Below are 14,447 nucleotides of genomic sequence, written 5' to 3'. Positions count from 1 at the left end.
TGCGCCTTTTCACTCCGAGTTGCTCATGACTAAGTGTTTGCGCCGATAAATGGGGCTAACAGGAGGTAACAAACGATTCGTCATTCCCCGATCACGAGAAGTTGATTGATTGATTGATTGATTGATTGATTGATTGATTGATTGATTGATTGATTGATTGATTGATTGATTGATTGATTGATTTTATGGTTACAAGATGTTAATGCACGGAAATTACAAATCATGCATAACTACAACTATATGCATATATTGGTCACATTAGTGAATTAGTGAATTTATTTACTGTTAATTAATTAATAATGTACTGTCACATTAGTAAATTCATTTTGCTAAGTTCCGTCATTCGCGCTGCTTTTCGGTCACGAAGCTGCACTAGCAAGAAGAAGCCACGGTCGAATTCTTAATTTCCTGAATTTAAAAGGAGTGCAGAATTACCTCATCTTTCTGCGGGAGAGGGGGCAATACAACATGCGCACTTCATGTCCCCTAGCGGCCACATGGTGCCCCAGTGTTTTGCACATTGGTGTGCATCCTGCTCCTGGGGCCGACGTTGCGGGATCGATAGCCGACCACGAAAGCTGGTCTGCTGAGGGCGTAATGCAAAGACACCCCTCTGTTGATATTTCGGTGAACGTTAAAGAAACTTAGTTGGTCACAGTTAACGCGGAGCCTACCAGTAACACCACGGAAAAACGACAATAGTGCTCTATTGCCGAAAGCTTGTGCTCGCTACAGAACTAAGACAATGGTAACCACAGTTTTATCCACATGTTCCCGATAGCGAACAGTGAAATATAGCTCCGGTTACAGCCCTAAAGTCACGTGTTGTGGCTCTACGTCGTCAAAACAGGACACCCTTACTATCCTTTAAGGTCGGCGTGCGTCTCGCTGGCCTTTTACTTGTTGTGCACCTCACACTCCTTCCGTGGCCATTTTTTTTTTTTTGTAAACAACAACAAAGAGAAGAAAATGTGCAACGCGTAAAATGTCGCTCTCAATGGAGGTGGTGCTTCTACAATACCTGGAGATAGGCTGGAGCAATGTTCTCGTTAGGAAAATTCGTTACACTCACTCCGTATACGCCAAAGTCGCAAGAGGAGGCTTATCAGCGAAACTGGGCCTCGTATACACTAGAAAAGCTTGTCTGATTACCGTCTACGTTATCTCAAAGGACCTGCCGAGATCGTGGACATCAACATGCACGAAAAGCAAAACGCAAAGGCCAACAACACGGAATCGTACAAGGCCATCTACGGCGAGTATCCCTTCGCCGTTCTCCGGAGGGGCAACGTGTTCAAAGTCGGAATACGCTTCAACCAGTCCTTCGAGCTGGGAAGCGCGCCGCTGCGAGCAATCTTCACGTCAGGTAATCAACATACACCACCTCATTTACTGTGTGCCGATCAAATAATGAAGTGGATCTCTCTGAGTTAACAAGAATAGCAAATGCATTACTCCCAATAGCCTCTATTCATTCAATTTTCCCCGTGAACTCCGACTCACGATTCTATGAAAACTGTGTGTTGTGACAGAACATGCAGAACATGAGCTCACTGGTCTGAATAAAATATTTATCAGACTAATCATTAGTAAACACTAAATGATTACAGAACGAAGCACACTATACTCATTTCAAAGCTAACGTGAAAAAAAAATGTTTACGGGCACCTCGCATAATTTAATCGGGAAGAATTCCGTACAACGCTTCCAGGCAGTTCCCCACCACCCAAAGGAAGACAAGACTAAAGACTTCGTGGTCTCACAGTAAGATCACATAGCGCTTGCCAGACGCGAATGAGTACAACGTCACATTAAAACGAAGATCCTAAAAAATATTCTCTTGAAAAAAGAAGGGCGGGACAAAAAAAAAGACGCTTCACTACAGCCCCAGCTGCCGCTCAAGTCATCGCATGACACCATACACGGTGCATGTTTCATCCCTTCTTCGGTGGAACACTGACAACAGTCGCTGCCACTGTATTTTGCTGTGCGGAAATAGTTAGCAGTTGCAACTTTAAGTGCAATTCGGCAATATAAATGCTTCTTCAACGTGCGTGCGCCGGCATCGTGCGAACGCGACGCAAAATTTTCCCACGTTTTGTGCTCTCCCACCGCAGGAGTGAGCCCTTCGGAAGGCGACGGCACGCTGGTGATACTCACTGCTCCCCACTCGGTCGACAAAGAAGGGAGAGCACACGAGATGGTCGATCGTTGGACCATGTCCGTGAGCTTCCACAACAACGACATAATGCTACTCAAATTTCGCACTCCGGCCAAGGCACCGGTGGGCCGCTGGTCGCTGGCCTTCAGCTTAGGCGGCGGCAGTGCCACCCCTGCAAAGACGCCCATTTTCATCATCTGCAATCCGTGGCTTCCAGGTACTGCCCGAGCACGTAGGCATTTTTTCTTTCTCTTCGAATATAGCGTGGCATTGCGCCGCATTCCATCCTGCTGTTGCGGCATATATTATTTTGCAGAGTGACGCCCTGCGTGCTTTGGTGAAAGCAGACGAGTGAACTACGCCGCGCAATCATTACAACTGCCTCTTTTGTTGTGCTATCGCGTCTGCCGTGCTGATTTCAGCTGAAACTCGCAGTTTACAGGTTGAGCGAAGGATAATAGCTGAAACGATGCCAAGGAGCGTATATTTAGCAGCTCGTCGCGGCACCATTCCCGTGATGTGGGTCCGTCTGTCACTGATTTGTGGCAGAAAAGCTTGTCTGGGGCTCTTCCGAATGATAGCTTCATTCGACTTACGGCTCCTGCACCATTTTACGGTAGAATCGAAAGCTCCGGTGCAATGCATCGCAGCACTCCATCCTACGGTGCAGAAGCGCTTTCATACACAGCGGTCTTCAAGGCCAAAAAGGAATTTACTGGTTGCCGTCGTTGGTCCAACATTCGAGGGATTAGCCTACGCGGGCTCACCATAGGCAACACGCCTTTTGCTCGAGCGTAAGAAAACTTGCTCCGCTCAAGGTCACATACACACAAAAATAATGTCCTGTCTCCCTTCCTTGTGATTGTCTAAAAAGCGCAACCAACGTTTCCAATTACAATGAACCAACTTGCCCAACAACGCATTCTGCTAAAAATAATTCAGACTGTTACACGGGGAGCCTAACTCATGCCAATCACGAGGCGCTGAAGGACTCAGAGTACGCAAACGCCCAGAATAAGAATGACAAAATTCAACACACGAGAAGAAAGGGGGGTTAACCGAGGGGCCCGATTTTTATTAGTCATATCATAAGAAACCAACAAACACTGACACCAAGGACAACATAGGGAAAATTACTTGTGCTTAATAAATGAAATAAAGAAACGATAAATTAATGGAAATTAAAGTGGATGAAAAAACAACTTGCCGCAGGTGGGAACCGAACCCACAACCTTCGCATTTCGCGACATTGATGCCTTCAGGTAGCATATGTGGGTTTATTGACCAGTTGCCTTCACCCAAAAAGATCACGTTCTCGTGAGGCCTGTGGCAACAAGGACGTTCCACGTCCGCCGCCAAGGTCTGTGAGTGGTGGCGCTGGCTAACACTCCCAGCGTTCTACTAGGACACATAAATACCCAACAAAGTGGATGGGGAAACGGCGCCGTGGTACAAAAGTACAAAAGTATGACGCGCTACGTTACAGAGGTGCGCGAATTCGATCTCGAAACAGGCGTGCTCTGCAATCTGAGCAACCAACACGTCAAGCTTTACTTGACGAGCGACGTCACGGTATTTCCAAAGTAATTCCGGAAATATACTCCGAAGGTAGTCTTGTAACAAATACTAATGACATAATTTCTCAGTTCGAAACTTTCTACACTATGTTGTTTAGTGCCCCTCCGGACGATCACGATGCAAAAGTTTTAGAGAGTTTTGTATCTCTTGTCAAACCATTACAGGATGATGACTGTGCAGTCATCAGTGGGTAGCCTTACGATTCAAGAAATTGAGCTAGCTATTGATCAGCTGCCTTTGTCGAAAACACCCGGCCCCGATGGACTTTCATGTGAATTTTACAAAGCTTTCAAATCAATTATCAGCCCCATATTATTGGATATTTTTATTTCAAGTTTAGAGATTGACGCCCTTCCGCAGTCTTTTTGCAAAACCCACACAGTTTTAATTCCCAAAAGTTCAGATAAAGAGAAACTGCGCTCCGTTGAAGGCTATCGACCAATCACATTGTCAAACGTGGATTACAAAATTTTCGCGAAAGTTCTATCTAATAGATTGCAATTTGCGATGTCAATTCTAATTGGTTCCCATCAGACATGTGGAATCAGGGGCCGATCAATTCAAACCAACATACATATCGCCCGTACCCTTCTTCAATACTGTTATGGTTCCACTGAGCAGCTTGCAATGCTCCAGGTAGACCTTGCTAAAGCTTTTGATCGTGTCAGTCACTCCTATTTATTTTCCCTTCTGGAGCATGTCAATGTTGGCTCCATTGTGCTTAAAGGCGTTAGGCTTTGCTACACCTGTTGTACTACTCGTTTAGTTATTAATGGCCAACTCTCCGAACCCATTTCTATTTGCTCATCAGTAAAACAAGGCTGCCCGATGTCCCCACTACTATTCGCCCTTTACCTGGAACCGCTATGCTTAAGCGTAATTCAGTCGAGTAACATCCATGGCTTCAATATACTGTGTAATGAAGTTAAAGTCTTAGCTTATGCAGACGATCTAGCGTTCTTCTGCACGGATAAGTCCAGTGTTGAAAAAGTAGTATCGAAAATAGAAGAATTTGGCAGCGTATCAGGAGCGCGAATGAACTCCTCAAAAAGTTTAGGCTTATGGTTTGGCTCATGGTGCTATACACCAGAACAGTTTGCAGGCGTTAAGTGGACTGATGTCCCGCCAAAGTATCTTGGCGTGCCGCTAGACGCATATAAATTAAGCGCACACTATTGGAAAGAACGGGTTTCGGTACTGCAAAGTTACGCCCAGACATTCGTTCCACAACGACTTTGTATTTTTGGGAAAGCCGAAGCCTGCAATAAGTTCTTGGCAACAAAAATTTTCTATGTATTGCAAGTTATCCATTGTGCTAGGTTATACATCCAACGCTTTCACCGTATCTTTGCAACCTTCGTATGGTCTTCAACTTTTGAGCCCATGAGGCGCGATAATATCTTTAGGCCTGTTAGTGAAGGTGGGCTGGGCTTAGTACATCTTTATGTGCGGCAAATAGTGTCTCGTTTCTTCTATTTTCGCGATACTTCCCATCCTGTAATTCGTTCATACATGCAAGTCACACTTGTTAATGTGTTACCTGATTTAGTTGTTTCTTCAAGTTTTTCTTCGCGCTTATGCTTGTGGGGGTTCATGCAAGAAGTTTACTTGGCGGTTCGTTTCCTGACAGTTCGGTTTTCCACTGAATACTTGTATTCTGTGTCGCGCAAAACGTTGTACAAAGACTTACTATCCATGCTATTTCAGCCTCCACTTTACCGATCAATATACATTAAATTGCCAGGCCGCGATGTGCTAAAGCGAGTTCGTAAAATGTATTTATCCCCTTGCTGCAAAACATTCTTTTATAAAGTTCATAGTGAAACCATACCGGTTAAAACATGGCTACAAAACAAGGGTATCTTTGTCTCTTCTGTTAACTGTCGCCTTTGTGATGTACCAGAGACAATTGAACATTGTTTTATTAGCTGCACCGACGCCATCCTATTTTGGGATGTCCTCCAACGGACTTTAAAGAAAGACTTTGAGATTAACGCTCATACTGTGCGATACCTGCTACCAACCTGTGATAATAGTGCGCCTTTCGATATGTTTTTTGTAATGGGAATGCACAGTTTGCGGAAAACGTGAATGATGGACCGCAACGCCGAAACGGTTGTACCTACAAGGGCAAATTTCATCCAAATGACACTACACCTAAAGCAGGTTTATGATGGACTCGGTGTACAACCGGACTGGTACCCTATTTTGTTGAGGTGCTTATCCTTGCCACCCTTCTAAAGTGACACGAACGTTTCTACTCACAGTGTGAACGCTACCTTTTCTGTGTGTGACTTTCATTGTGCCCTCCATTCTCTGACTATGCAGAACTGGTGAACGTCTGGTTGAATGGTTGAATGCAACTATAATAAATACCATGAAAGATAGAAAAACAAAAGCCGTGGTAGTTCAATTGGTAGAGCATCGCACGCGAAATGCGAAGGTTGTGGGTTCGGTTCCCACCTGCGGCAAGTTGTTTTTTCATTCACTTTTTTTTCCATTAATTAATCGTTTCTTTATTTCATTTATTAAGCACAAGTAATTTTCCCTATGTTGTCCTTGGTGTCAGTGTTTCTTGGCTTCTTATGAAAATTCAACACAGGAAGAGGCTGCAGTGAGCTACAACTTTTTGCTTGCAGAGGACCCCGTGTACCTGAAAGACGACGCGCAGAGAAACTTCTACACCATGAAGGAGACCGGAGCCTATTACTACGGCACTGAAAAGAACTTCGGCCAGCGGGAGTGGAACTACGGCCAGGTACGTCCCCTCCCCCCCCCCCCCCCATTCCCATATACCGCCGAAATGCCCTGAGAGAAGGGCACCTTTCCCGTAGGGTAAAGTCGATATGGTTGCATTATAGAACTGGCAGCCGCCTGAATGCCGTATCTCATTTCCTTGCACTACGCCAGACGTCATGGAGAAAGTTGTCGGTTCGGATCTCACCGATAGCCTATAGTGAATTTCTTCTGCGTTCAGTTCCTTTTCCTTAATCGTGTACTTAACCAAAATAATAAAACTGACACTTATACTCAATTAAAGCATTATTTTCTTCTATGTTCTCTTCGGTCTCACTGACTGTTGGCTGCTTTGCCATTTACCTCAAGCACTAACCCGAGCCTCTCATTTGGGAGAATTTGAGCTGAACTGTTAGGAGACTATACTTCCAAGGTGACACCCTTCTCATTTGCAAGAATTTCTGCTCCATTAAGGAACTGTTATGCTTGTACAGCCGCAAGGCGTGAAAGCGCTCGAAATAGGTGCGCTGGTTCGATGTTCGCTTTGGATACGTGCAAAGCTATAGCCTCAGATTTACTTCCTCCTCTCTCTTCTGACGCATACTCACAAACATGTAGTGTGTTAACGCAGAAGCACTAAAAGCCGCAACAAAGGAGACGAGCGTAACTATGGACGTTCAAACTGAGTATAAACTTGCTACTTGTGGAAACGGAGGTCACGCCAACGGAGACATGATGATTATTATTGCTCGCGTGCTTCTTTTATGGGGGCTAGGGTGCGCGATCGAACAGTGCAGGAAAAGACAGGCGCGCCCGTTAAAAAATACCAAATAGAAGCGGGCCCACCGTTTGGTACTGTCGATCAACCCCGAGAGTTTCCATGCGGACACTGAACGGATACATTAAGTTCAGTCAGATTAGTAGATACTACTGCTAGGATACTTAGAATACTAATTAGGTCCCTCTTGCCGTTACCGGACGCTTTATAGAGTAGAAGAAGTGCAAATAAAACACGAAATACACAGGTGGTGACGCCACTTCAGTATTCCCGCATCATGTCTCCCACTGAACATCAGGTCTCCGTGAAATCATAGGAGATTATGACCACGTCCATCATACTTAATCGTTTAGCAGTCAGTCTTTACGTCGTGTACATTCTGACGTCAGGACATGTTCTTCATGCTCTACCACCGGCAGAGAGTGGGCGCAGAAAACGGGCATCGTACCCGTGCAATATAGTGTCCCAGCTATCATACATCATCATCATCACCATAATCATCATAATCATCATCATCAGTCTGGTTACGCACACTGCAGGGCAAAGGTCTCTCCCATACTTCTCCAACTGCCCCGGTCAGGTACTAATTGTGGCCATGTTGTCCCTGCAAACTACTTAACCTCATCCGCCAACCCAACTTTCTGCCGCCCCCTGCTACGCTTCCGTTCTCTTGGAATCCAGTTCGTAACCCTTAATGACCATCGGTTATCTTCCCTCCTCATTACATGTCCTGCCCATGCCCATTTCTTTTTTCTTGATTTCAACTAAGATGTCAATAACTCGCGTTTGTTGCCTCACCCAATGTGCTCTTTTCTTATCCCTTAACGTTACACCCACCATTCTTCTTTCCATAGCTCGTTGCGTCGTCCTCAATTTAAGTAGAACCCTTTTCGTAAGCCTCCAGGTTTCTGCCCCGTACGTGAGTACTGGTAAGACACAGCTGTTATACACTTTTCTCTTGATGGATAATGGCAACCTGCTGTTCCTGATCTGGGAATGTCAACCAAATTCACCCCCAGCCCATTCTTATTCTTCTGATTATTCCAGCCTCACGATCTGGATCCGCAGTCACTACCTGTCCTAAGTACATGTATTCCCTTACCACTTCCAGTGACTCGCTACCTATCGTAAACTGCTGTTCTCTTCCGAGACTGTTAAACATTACTTTAGTTTTCTGCAGATTAATTTTTAGACCCACCCTTCTGCTTTGCGTTTCAAGGTCAGTGAGCATGCATTGCAATTGGTCCCCTGAGTTACTAAGCAAGGCAATATCATCAGTCAATCACAAGTTACTAAGGTATTCTCCATTAACACTTATCCCCAATTCTTCCCAATCCAGGTCTCTGAATACCTCCTGTAAACACGCTGAGAATAGCATTGCAGAGATCGTATCTCTCTGTCTGACGCTTTTCTTTATTGGGATTTCGTTGCTTTCTTTATGGAGGACTACGGTGGCTGCGGATCCGCTATAGATATCTTTCAGTATTTTTACATACGGCTCGTCTACACCCTGATTCGCTAATGCCTCCATGACTGCTGAGGTTTCGAATGAATCAAGCGCTTTCTCGTAATCAATGAAAGCTATATATAAAGGTTGGTTATATTCCGCACATTTCTCTATCACCTGAATGATAGTGTGAATATGGTCTATTGTTGAGTATCCTTTACGTAATCCTGCCTGGTCCTTTGGTTGACAGAAGTCAAAGGTGTTCCTAATTCTATTTGCGATTACCTTAGTAAATAATTTGTAGGCAACGGACAGTAAGCTGATCAGTCTATAATTTTTCAAGTCTTGCGCGTCCCCTTTCTTATGGATTAGGATTATGTTAGCGTTCTTCCAAGGTTCCGGTACACTCGAAGTCATAAGGCATTGCGTATACATGGTGGCCAGTTTTTCTAGAACAATCTGCCCACCATCCTTCAACAAATCTGCTGTTACCTGATCCTCTCCAGCTGCCTTCCCCCTTTGCATAGCTCCCAAGGTTTTCTTTACTTCTTCCGACGTTACTTGTGGGATTTCAAATTCCTCTAGACTATTCTCTCTTCCATTATCGTCGTGGGTGCCACTGATACTGTATAGATCTCTATAGAACTCCTCAGCCACTTGAACTATCTCATCCAGATTAGTAATGATATTACCGGCTTTGTTTCTTAACACATACATCTGATTCCTGTCTATTCCTAGTTTCTTCTTCACTGCTTTTAGGCTTCCTCCGTTCCTGAGAGCATGTTCAATTCCATCCATATTATAGTTCCTTATGTCAGGTGTCTTACGCTTGTTGATTAACTTGGAAAGTTCTGCAAGTTCTCTTCTAGCTGTAGGGTTAGAGGCTTCCATACATTGGAATTTTTTGATTAAATCTTTCGTCTCCTGCGAGAGCTTCCTGGCATCCTGTCTAACGGAGTTAGCACTGACTTCTATTGCACACTCCTTAATCATGCCCACAAGATTGTCATTCATTGCTTCAACACTAAGGTCCTCTTCCTGAGTTAAAGTCGAATACCTGTTCTGTAGCTTGATCTCGAATTCCTCTATTTTCCCTCCTACCGCTAACTCATTGATCGGCTTCTTATGTACCAGTTTCTTCCGTTCCCTCCTCACGTTTAGGCTAATTCGAGTTCTTACCATCCTATGGTCACTGCAGGGCACCTTGCCGAGCACGTCCACATCATTTATTATGCCAACGTTAGCGCAGAGTATAAAGTCTATTTCATTTCTAGTCTCGCCATTCGCGCTCCTCCATGTCCACTTTCGGCTATCCTACTTGCAGAAGAAGGTATTCATTATCCGCATATTATTCTGTTCTGCAAACTCTACTAATAACTAACTCTCCCCTGCTATTCCTAGAGCCTATGCCATATTCCCCTACTGACTTGTCTCCAGCCTGCTTCTTGCCTACCCTGGCATTGCAGTCGCCCATCGTTATAGTGTATTTTGTTTTGACTTTACCCATGGCCGACTCCACGTCTTCATAGAAGCTTTCGACTTCCTGGTCATCATCAGGCCTGTACGACCTTCAATTTGTACATCTTATTAAGTTTCACAACAAGACCTGCCACCCTCTCGTTAATGCTATAGAGTTCCTGTACGTTACCAGCTATATCCTTATTAATCAGGAATCCGACTCCTAGTTCTCGTCTCTCCGCTAAGCCCCGGTAGCACAGGACGTGTCCACTTTTTAGCACTGTATACGCTTCTTTTGTCCTCCTAACTTCACTGAGCCCTATTATATTACATTTACTGCCCTCTAATTCCTCCAAACACTGCTAGACTCGCCTCACTAGATAACGTTCTAGCGTTAAACGTTGCCAGGTTCAGATTCCAATGCGGCCTGTCCGGAGCCATGGATTCTTAGCATCCTCTGCTGCGTCGCAGGTCTGACCGCCGCCGTGATCAGTTTCTTCGCAGCTGCTGGGGACTGAGGGCCGGAGTTTGTTTGTTGTATTCATATAGGAGGTTGTGGCCAAGTACTGCACCAGGGTGGTCAATCCTGCTCTGTTGAGGGAGTGCATAACCGGTTCTGGTCACCGGGATCAGACCGCACTCCAGGCCTGTTTATGCAATTTTATCAACACGCGGATTTTTTTTTCATCCGGTGCAAAATTGCGCGGCACAGGGATTCGAACCACGGTGCTCTTGCACGCGAGGCGGATGCTCTACGTCTACGCCACTGCTGCACCAGTTAACATTACCAATCTGTTAAAAGAAAAAAAAGATGATTTAAAAAACCGGGTGCGAGATACAAATTTAAGACCTATGGCGATCGGTCGTCAGACCTCTGGCGACCGAAAACTATGGGTCTTATAACCTTATCTTGCGCCGTGATTTTTTAATCTTATTTCTTTCTTTGAACAGCTTGGCTAACGCTAGCTGAGACACACGTTATAATGCACTTGAGCAAGCGTTCACGCACGCTTTCAGTGGTCCAATATGGAGTATGACGGCGCAAAGAGCGCTCTTGTTGGAAAATGCTATAGACAAGGACCGCAGCACGTTCAAGAATAAGAGATGTTTCTACTTGGAAACCTTTGGGAGCGTGAAATTGGCCACGAAATTCGTTACGTCACTCTTGGCACCACTGATGTGGCGGTTCGGGGACAAAATTTGCTTTCCGCTAATTTTCCGGAAATTTATTTCTGCTAATATAGTCTACGTCTCTCTCCCAATGCAAAATGCACATAAAATTTCGTAGAAGTAACTTATCAGTACGTAATCCTTTATTCATTCTTTTCAGTGCCCCTTTAAAGCATCGCGTACGCAATTGTTTGACGCGTAAGGTGGCGTGAAAAGCAGGGAGTCCAGTTCCTGGCTTGCTCGCGCGAACGTGCGCGAGAATGCGACACTTCTCTCCCCTCGTGCAGTTCGAGAAAGTGACGCTGGCGACGATCGAGTTCCTGCTCAAGGCAGTGGCCGCCGACGGAGCGCAGCGGTCCGACTGCGTCAGTTTGGTGCGGGCATTGTGCGCCGCGGTGAGTACAGACAAGTGAAATTATGTGGCAGCCCGTACCCAGCTGAAGCCACTAAGGCGTGCCTACTGCTGCAGATGAACAAACCATCGCGCAGCCCGTCTGCTTGGTCAAACCTAAATGCCCTCCCTCAAATTCTTGATCTGCACTTCGTAGCTCTCTGACGAGCTTATAGTTGTTCGCCGTTTCTCATCAAGTAGTAATCTCGCTAAATGAAACTGTAACAAATATTCGCCACCAACTGACGTGATGTATTTGGAAGAAATGGAAGTCGAAGCGGAAGGTGGAATGTCTGTTACTTTTGCACACGGAGCAAGGTAGGCTGGGCCGCGAAGTGTTCCGTATGGTGCGCTTTCTATGCTGCACTCGTTTTTCGGAGGCAGCGGCAGGCAAGAGAGAGAAAGAGAGAATGAAAGGGGGTTTAGCGAACGCAGAGGAGAAGTCGGCTGGAAAAGCCTGCCTCCACTGTTCCTTGATATATTAAGGGAAAATAGGAAAGACTTGGAAGCTCAGAGGTAGATGGCACGTGACCCTGCAGCAATATACACGCAGAGCCTAATACGCAGTCTGCGCGTGCTGCACGAACACTATATATGCAGGAAATCTGTCCGCGCAAAACGCACTCCCGCAAACGCACTTCGCACAACCGTTGCACCGCAGCATGAAAACGCACTTGCGTCACGCGTACCCCTTTCTCGAGCGCCGAGCCCGCCTCACGCAGAAACCCCGAGTTTCATTCATTCTTCTAGGATCGCAGGAGCTTTGTAAAATGTTAGGGGGCGTTGGAGGGGATCGGAGATGTAACTGCTGTGGCTTTAAACCAGTGAAAGCAACAATACGACGGGGGAGATCCGACGGGCCCAATTTTTGTAAGTCATGACAATATCAAACCAACAGATAACGAAGCCAAGGAAAGCATAGGGGACATTATTTGTCGTTTTAATTGAAATATATAAATGATAACACAAGGGGAAATTAAAGTAGACGAAAAAACAAAAACAACTTGCCGCCGGTGGGAGCCGAAACCACCCGCAACCTCCCCACTACGCGTACTACGTGACGTACGTTCAAGTACCCGTGACGCTAGCGGTCGAACCGGTGTGCCACATACGCCGCAATGGCCATGAGTAGCGCTGGCTAACACTCCCGGGCTACAAGGCTCCGACCTTGTACACATACATAAATGCCCAAGAATGTGGACGTGGGAAAAGCCGTCGCCGTAGCTCAATATTAGGGCACCGCCGCGTAATGCGGAGGCTGTGGGTTCGGCTCCCACCGGCGGCAAGTGTTCTTTTATTTTGTCCACTTTCATTTCCCTTACCTTATAATTTCTACATTTCAATTAAAACGACGAATAATATGCCTTATGCTTTCCCTGGCTTCATTAGCAGTTGAAAGAAGGAATTGCTCAAGTCCGTTGACTTTTTTCAACTTACCACACACGTTGTTCAGAGACGTCATCCGCCTATTCGTAAACCAGAGTAATGAATCTGTAGTAACACAGTACGGCGAAAATTCACATTTTCGATAAAGTCAGTCTGTCCGTCAGTTCGTCTGCTCACCCGCTCACTCACTCACTCGCTTGTCTCCATCCGTTCGTCTGCCCGTTTCAAGCGTGCAATGTAATGTAATTAAATATCTCAAGGCGAGGATCGTTTAACATTTTTTTGCTCTTCGCGATGCTTCAACGCATTGCGCTTCCAGATCAATGTGCAAGACGACCAGGGCCTATTGACTGGTCGCTGGTCGGACGACTACAGCGCCGGCACCAGTCCAAGCGTCTGGAGTTCCACCATGCCCATTCTCAACAAGTACATGGAGAATGGGGGAAACAGCGTCAAGTACGGACAGTGCTTCGTGTTCGCCTCCGCCCTGGTCACTGGTAAGCCGGCAGCGCATCTCTGTGCGGTCGCACGCGTTTCAAGTGGCTCGTGCAGCCCGTCAGTTCGACGAACCCTGAGTAACCCGCATGCATACAAGAGAAAGGATGCTTACCGTCAGCGTTCTTCCACGTCCTGAGCCAACATCTTAGTGAGCAACCACGGGTGGCGAATCCAACGAGCCGCACATTCCGGACTTTCACTCAGGGAGTGCATTAAGATAAGCGCTCCAACGGTATTTTGAAGACAGAGAACAAGGCCGCGAAGTTATTAACCCTACCGTTGCAGCAGTGGCGGAAGTAAACTTAGATGTGGTGAAGGTCCCAGCGTGCACTCCATCGTCCATCACTGGGCGACCTGCTCCTCGCGATGCTTCAACGTGCTGCACTTCTAAATCAAGGAGACGTTCTGCTTATCTCGGACACGGGCCACAGCTGCCGCATTCTCTGTGGCTGCCGCGGCTGCCGTCTTGCCGCGCGTAATCGCGCTTTGCGTATAGCAGGCCATGACATGACTCGGAGCGATTCGCGGCGCTAGTTGTCCCCGGGAGACGCCTGACGCCGCACAGAATGTTCGCTCACATCTTTTCTTTTTCTTTTTTTTTTCTCACTTCTGGCGTTCATCGTCAGCTCGCCTAACTCTAGTTTGCAGCGCCAATGAAAAGCAGCAATCGGAAGCACACCAACAGAACAAAAATTACCTAGCTTTTTCGGAGATCACGTTATGTGTTTGTTTAAATTTAGCCTGTGGCGGAAACAACAAAAATGGCGAAATTTCACCCAAAGTGCGCATCGGTGACACCAATATTTTACGCAACTTCAAAGACGTTTCCACTTCTGAATCTCTC

General features: G+C 46.1%; 1 protein-coding gene across 1 annotated transcript in view; it reads left to right on the top strand.

The window, feature by feature from the left end:
• The first annotated feature begins 1,197 nt into the window (after window positions 1–1,197).
• Window positions 1,198–14,447, top strand: part of LOC142565441 (hemocyte protein-glutamine gamma-glutamyltransferase-like) — a 29,474-nt gene continuing 16,224 nt past the window's right edge. The window contains exons 1-5 of the mRNA XM_075676265.1: window positions 1,198–1,366; window positions 2,118–2,378; window positions 6,379–6,497; window positions 11,616–11,723; window positions 13,425–13,602. Coding sequence (XP_075532380.1) covers window positions 1,198–1,366; window positions 2,118–2,378; window positions 6,379–6,497; window positions 11,616–11,723; window positions 13,425–13,602 — 835 coding nt within the window. The remainder of the gene's footprint in view (window positions 1,367–2,117; window positions 2,379–6,378; window positions 6,498–11,615; window positions 11,724–13,424; window positions 13,603–14,447) is intronic.

Source organism: Dermacentor variabilis, chromosome 1 (assembly GCF_050947875.1).
Source record: "Dermacentor variabilis isolate Ectoservices chromosome 1, ASM5094787v1, whole genome shotgun sequence".
Taxonomy (NCBI): domain Eukaryota; kingdom Metazoa; phylum Arthropoda; class Arachnida; order Ixodida; family Ixodidae; genus Dermacentor; species Dermacentor variabilis.
Note: the sequence above shows the minus strand (reverse complement) of the source record. Positions and strands in the feature narration are given on the sequence as shown.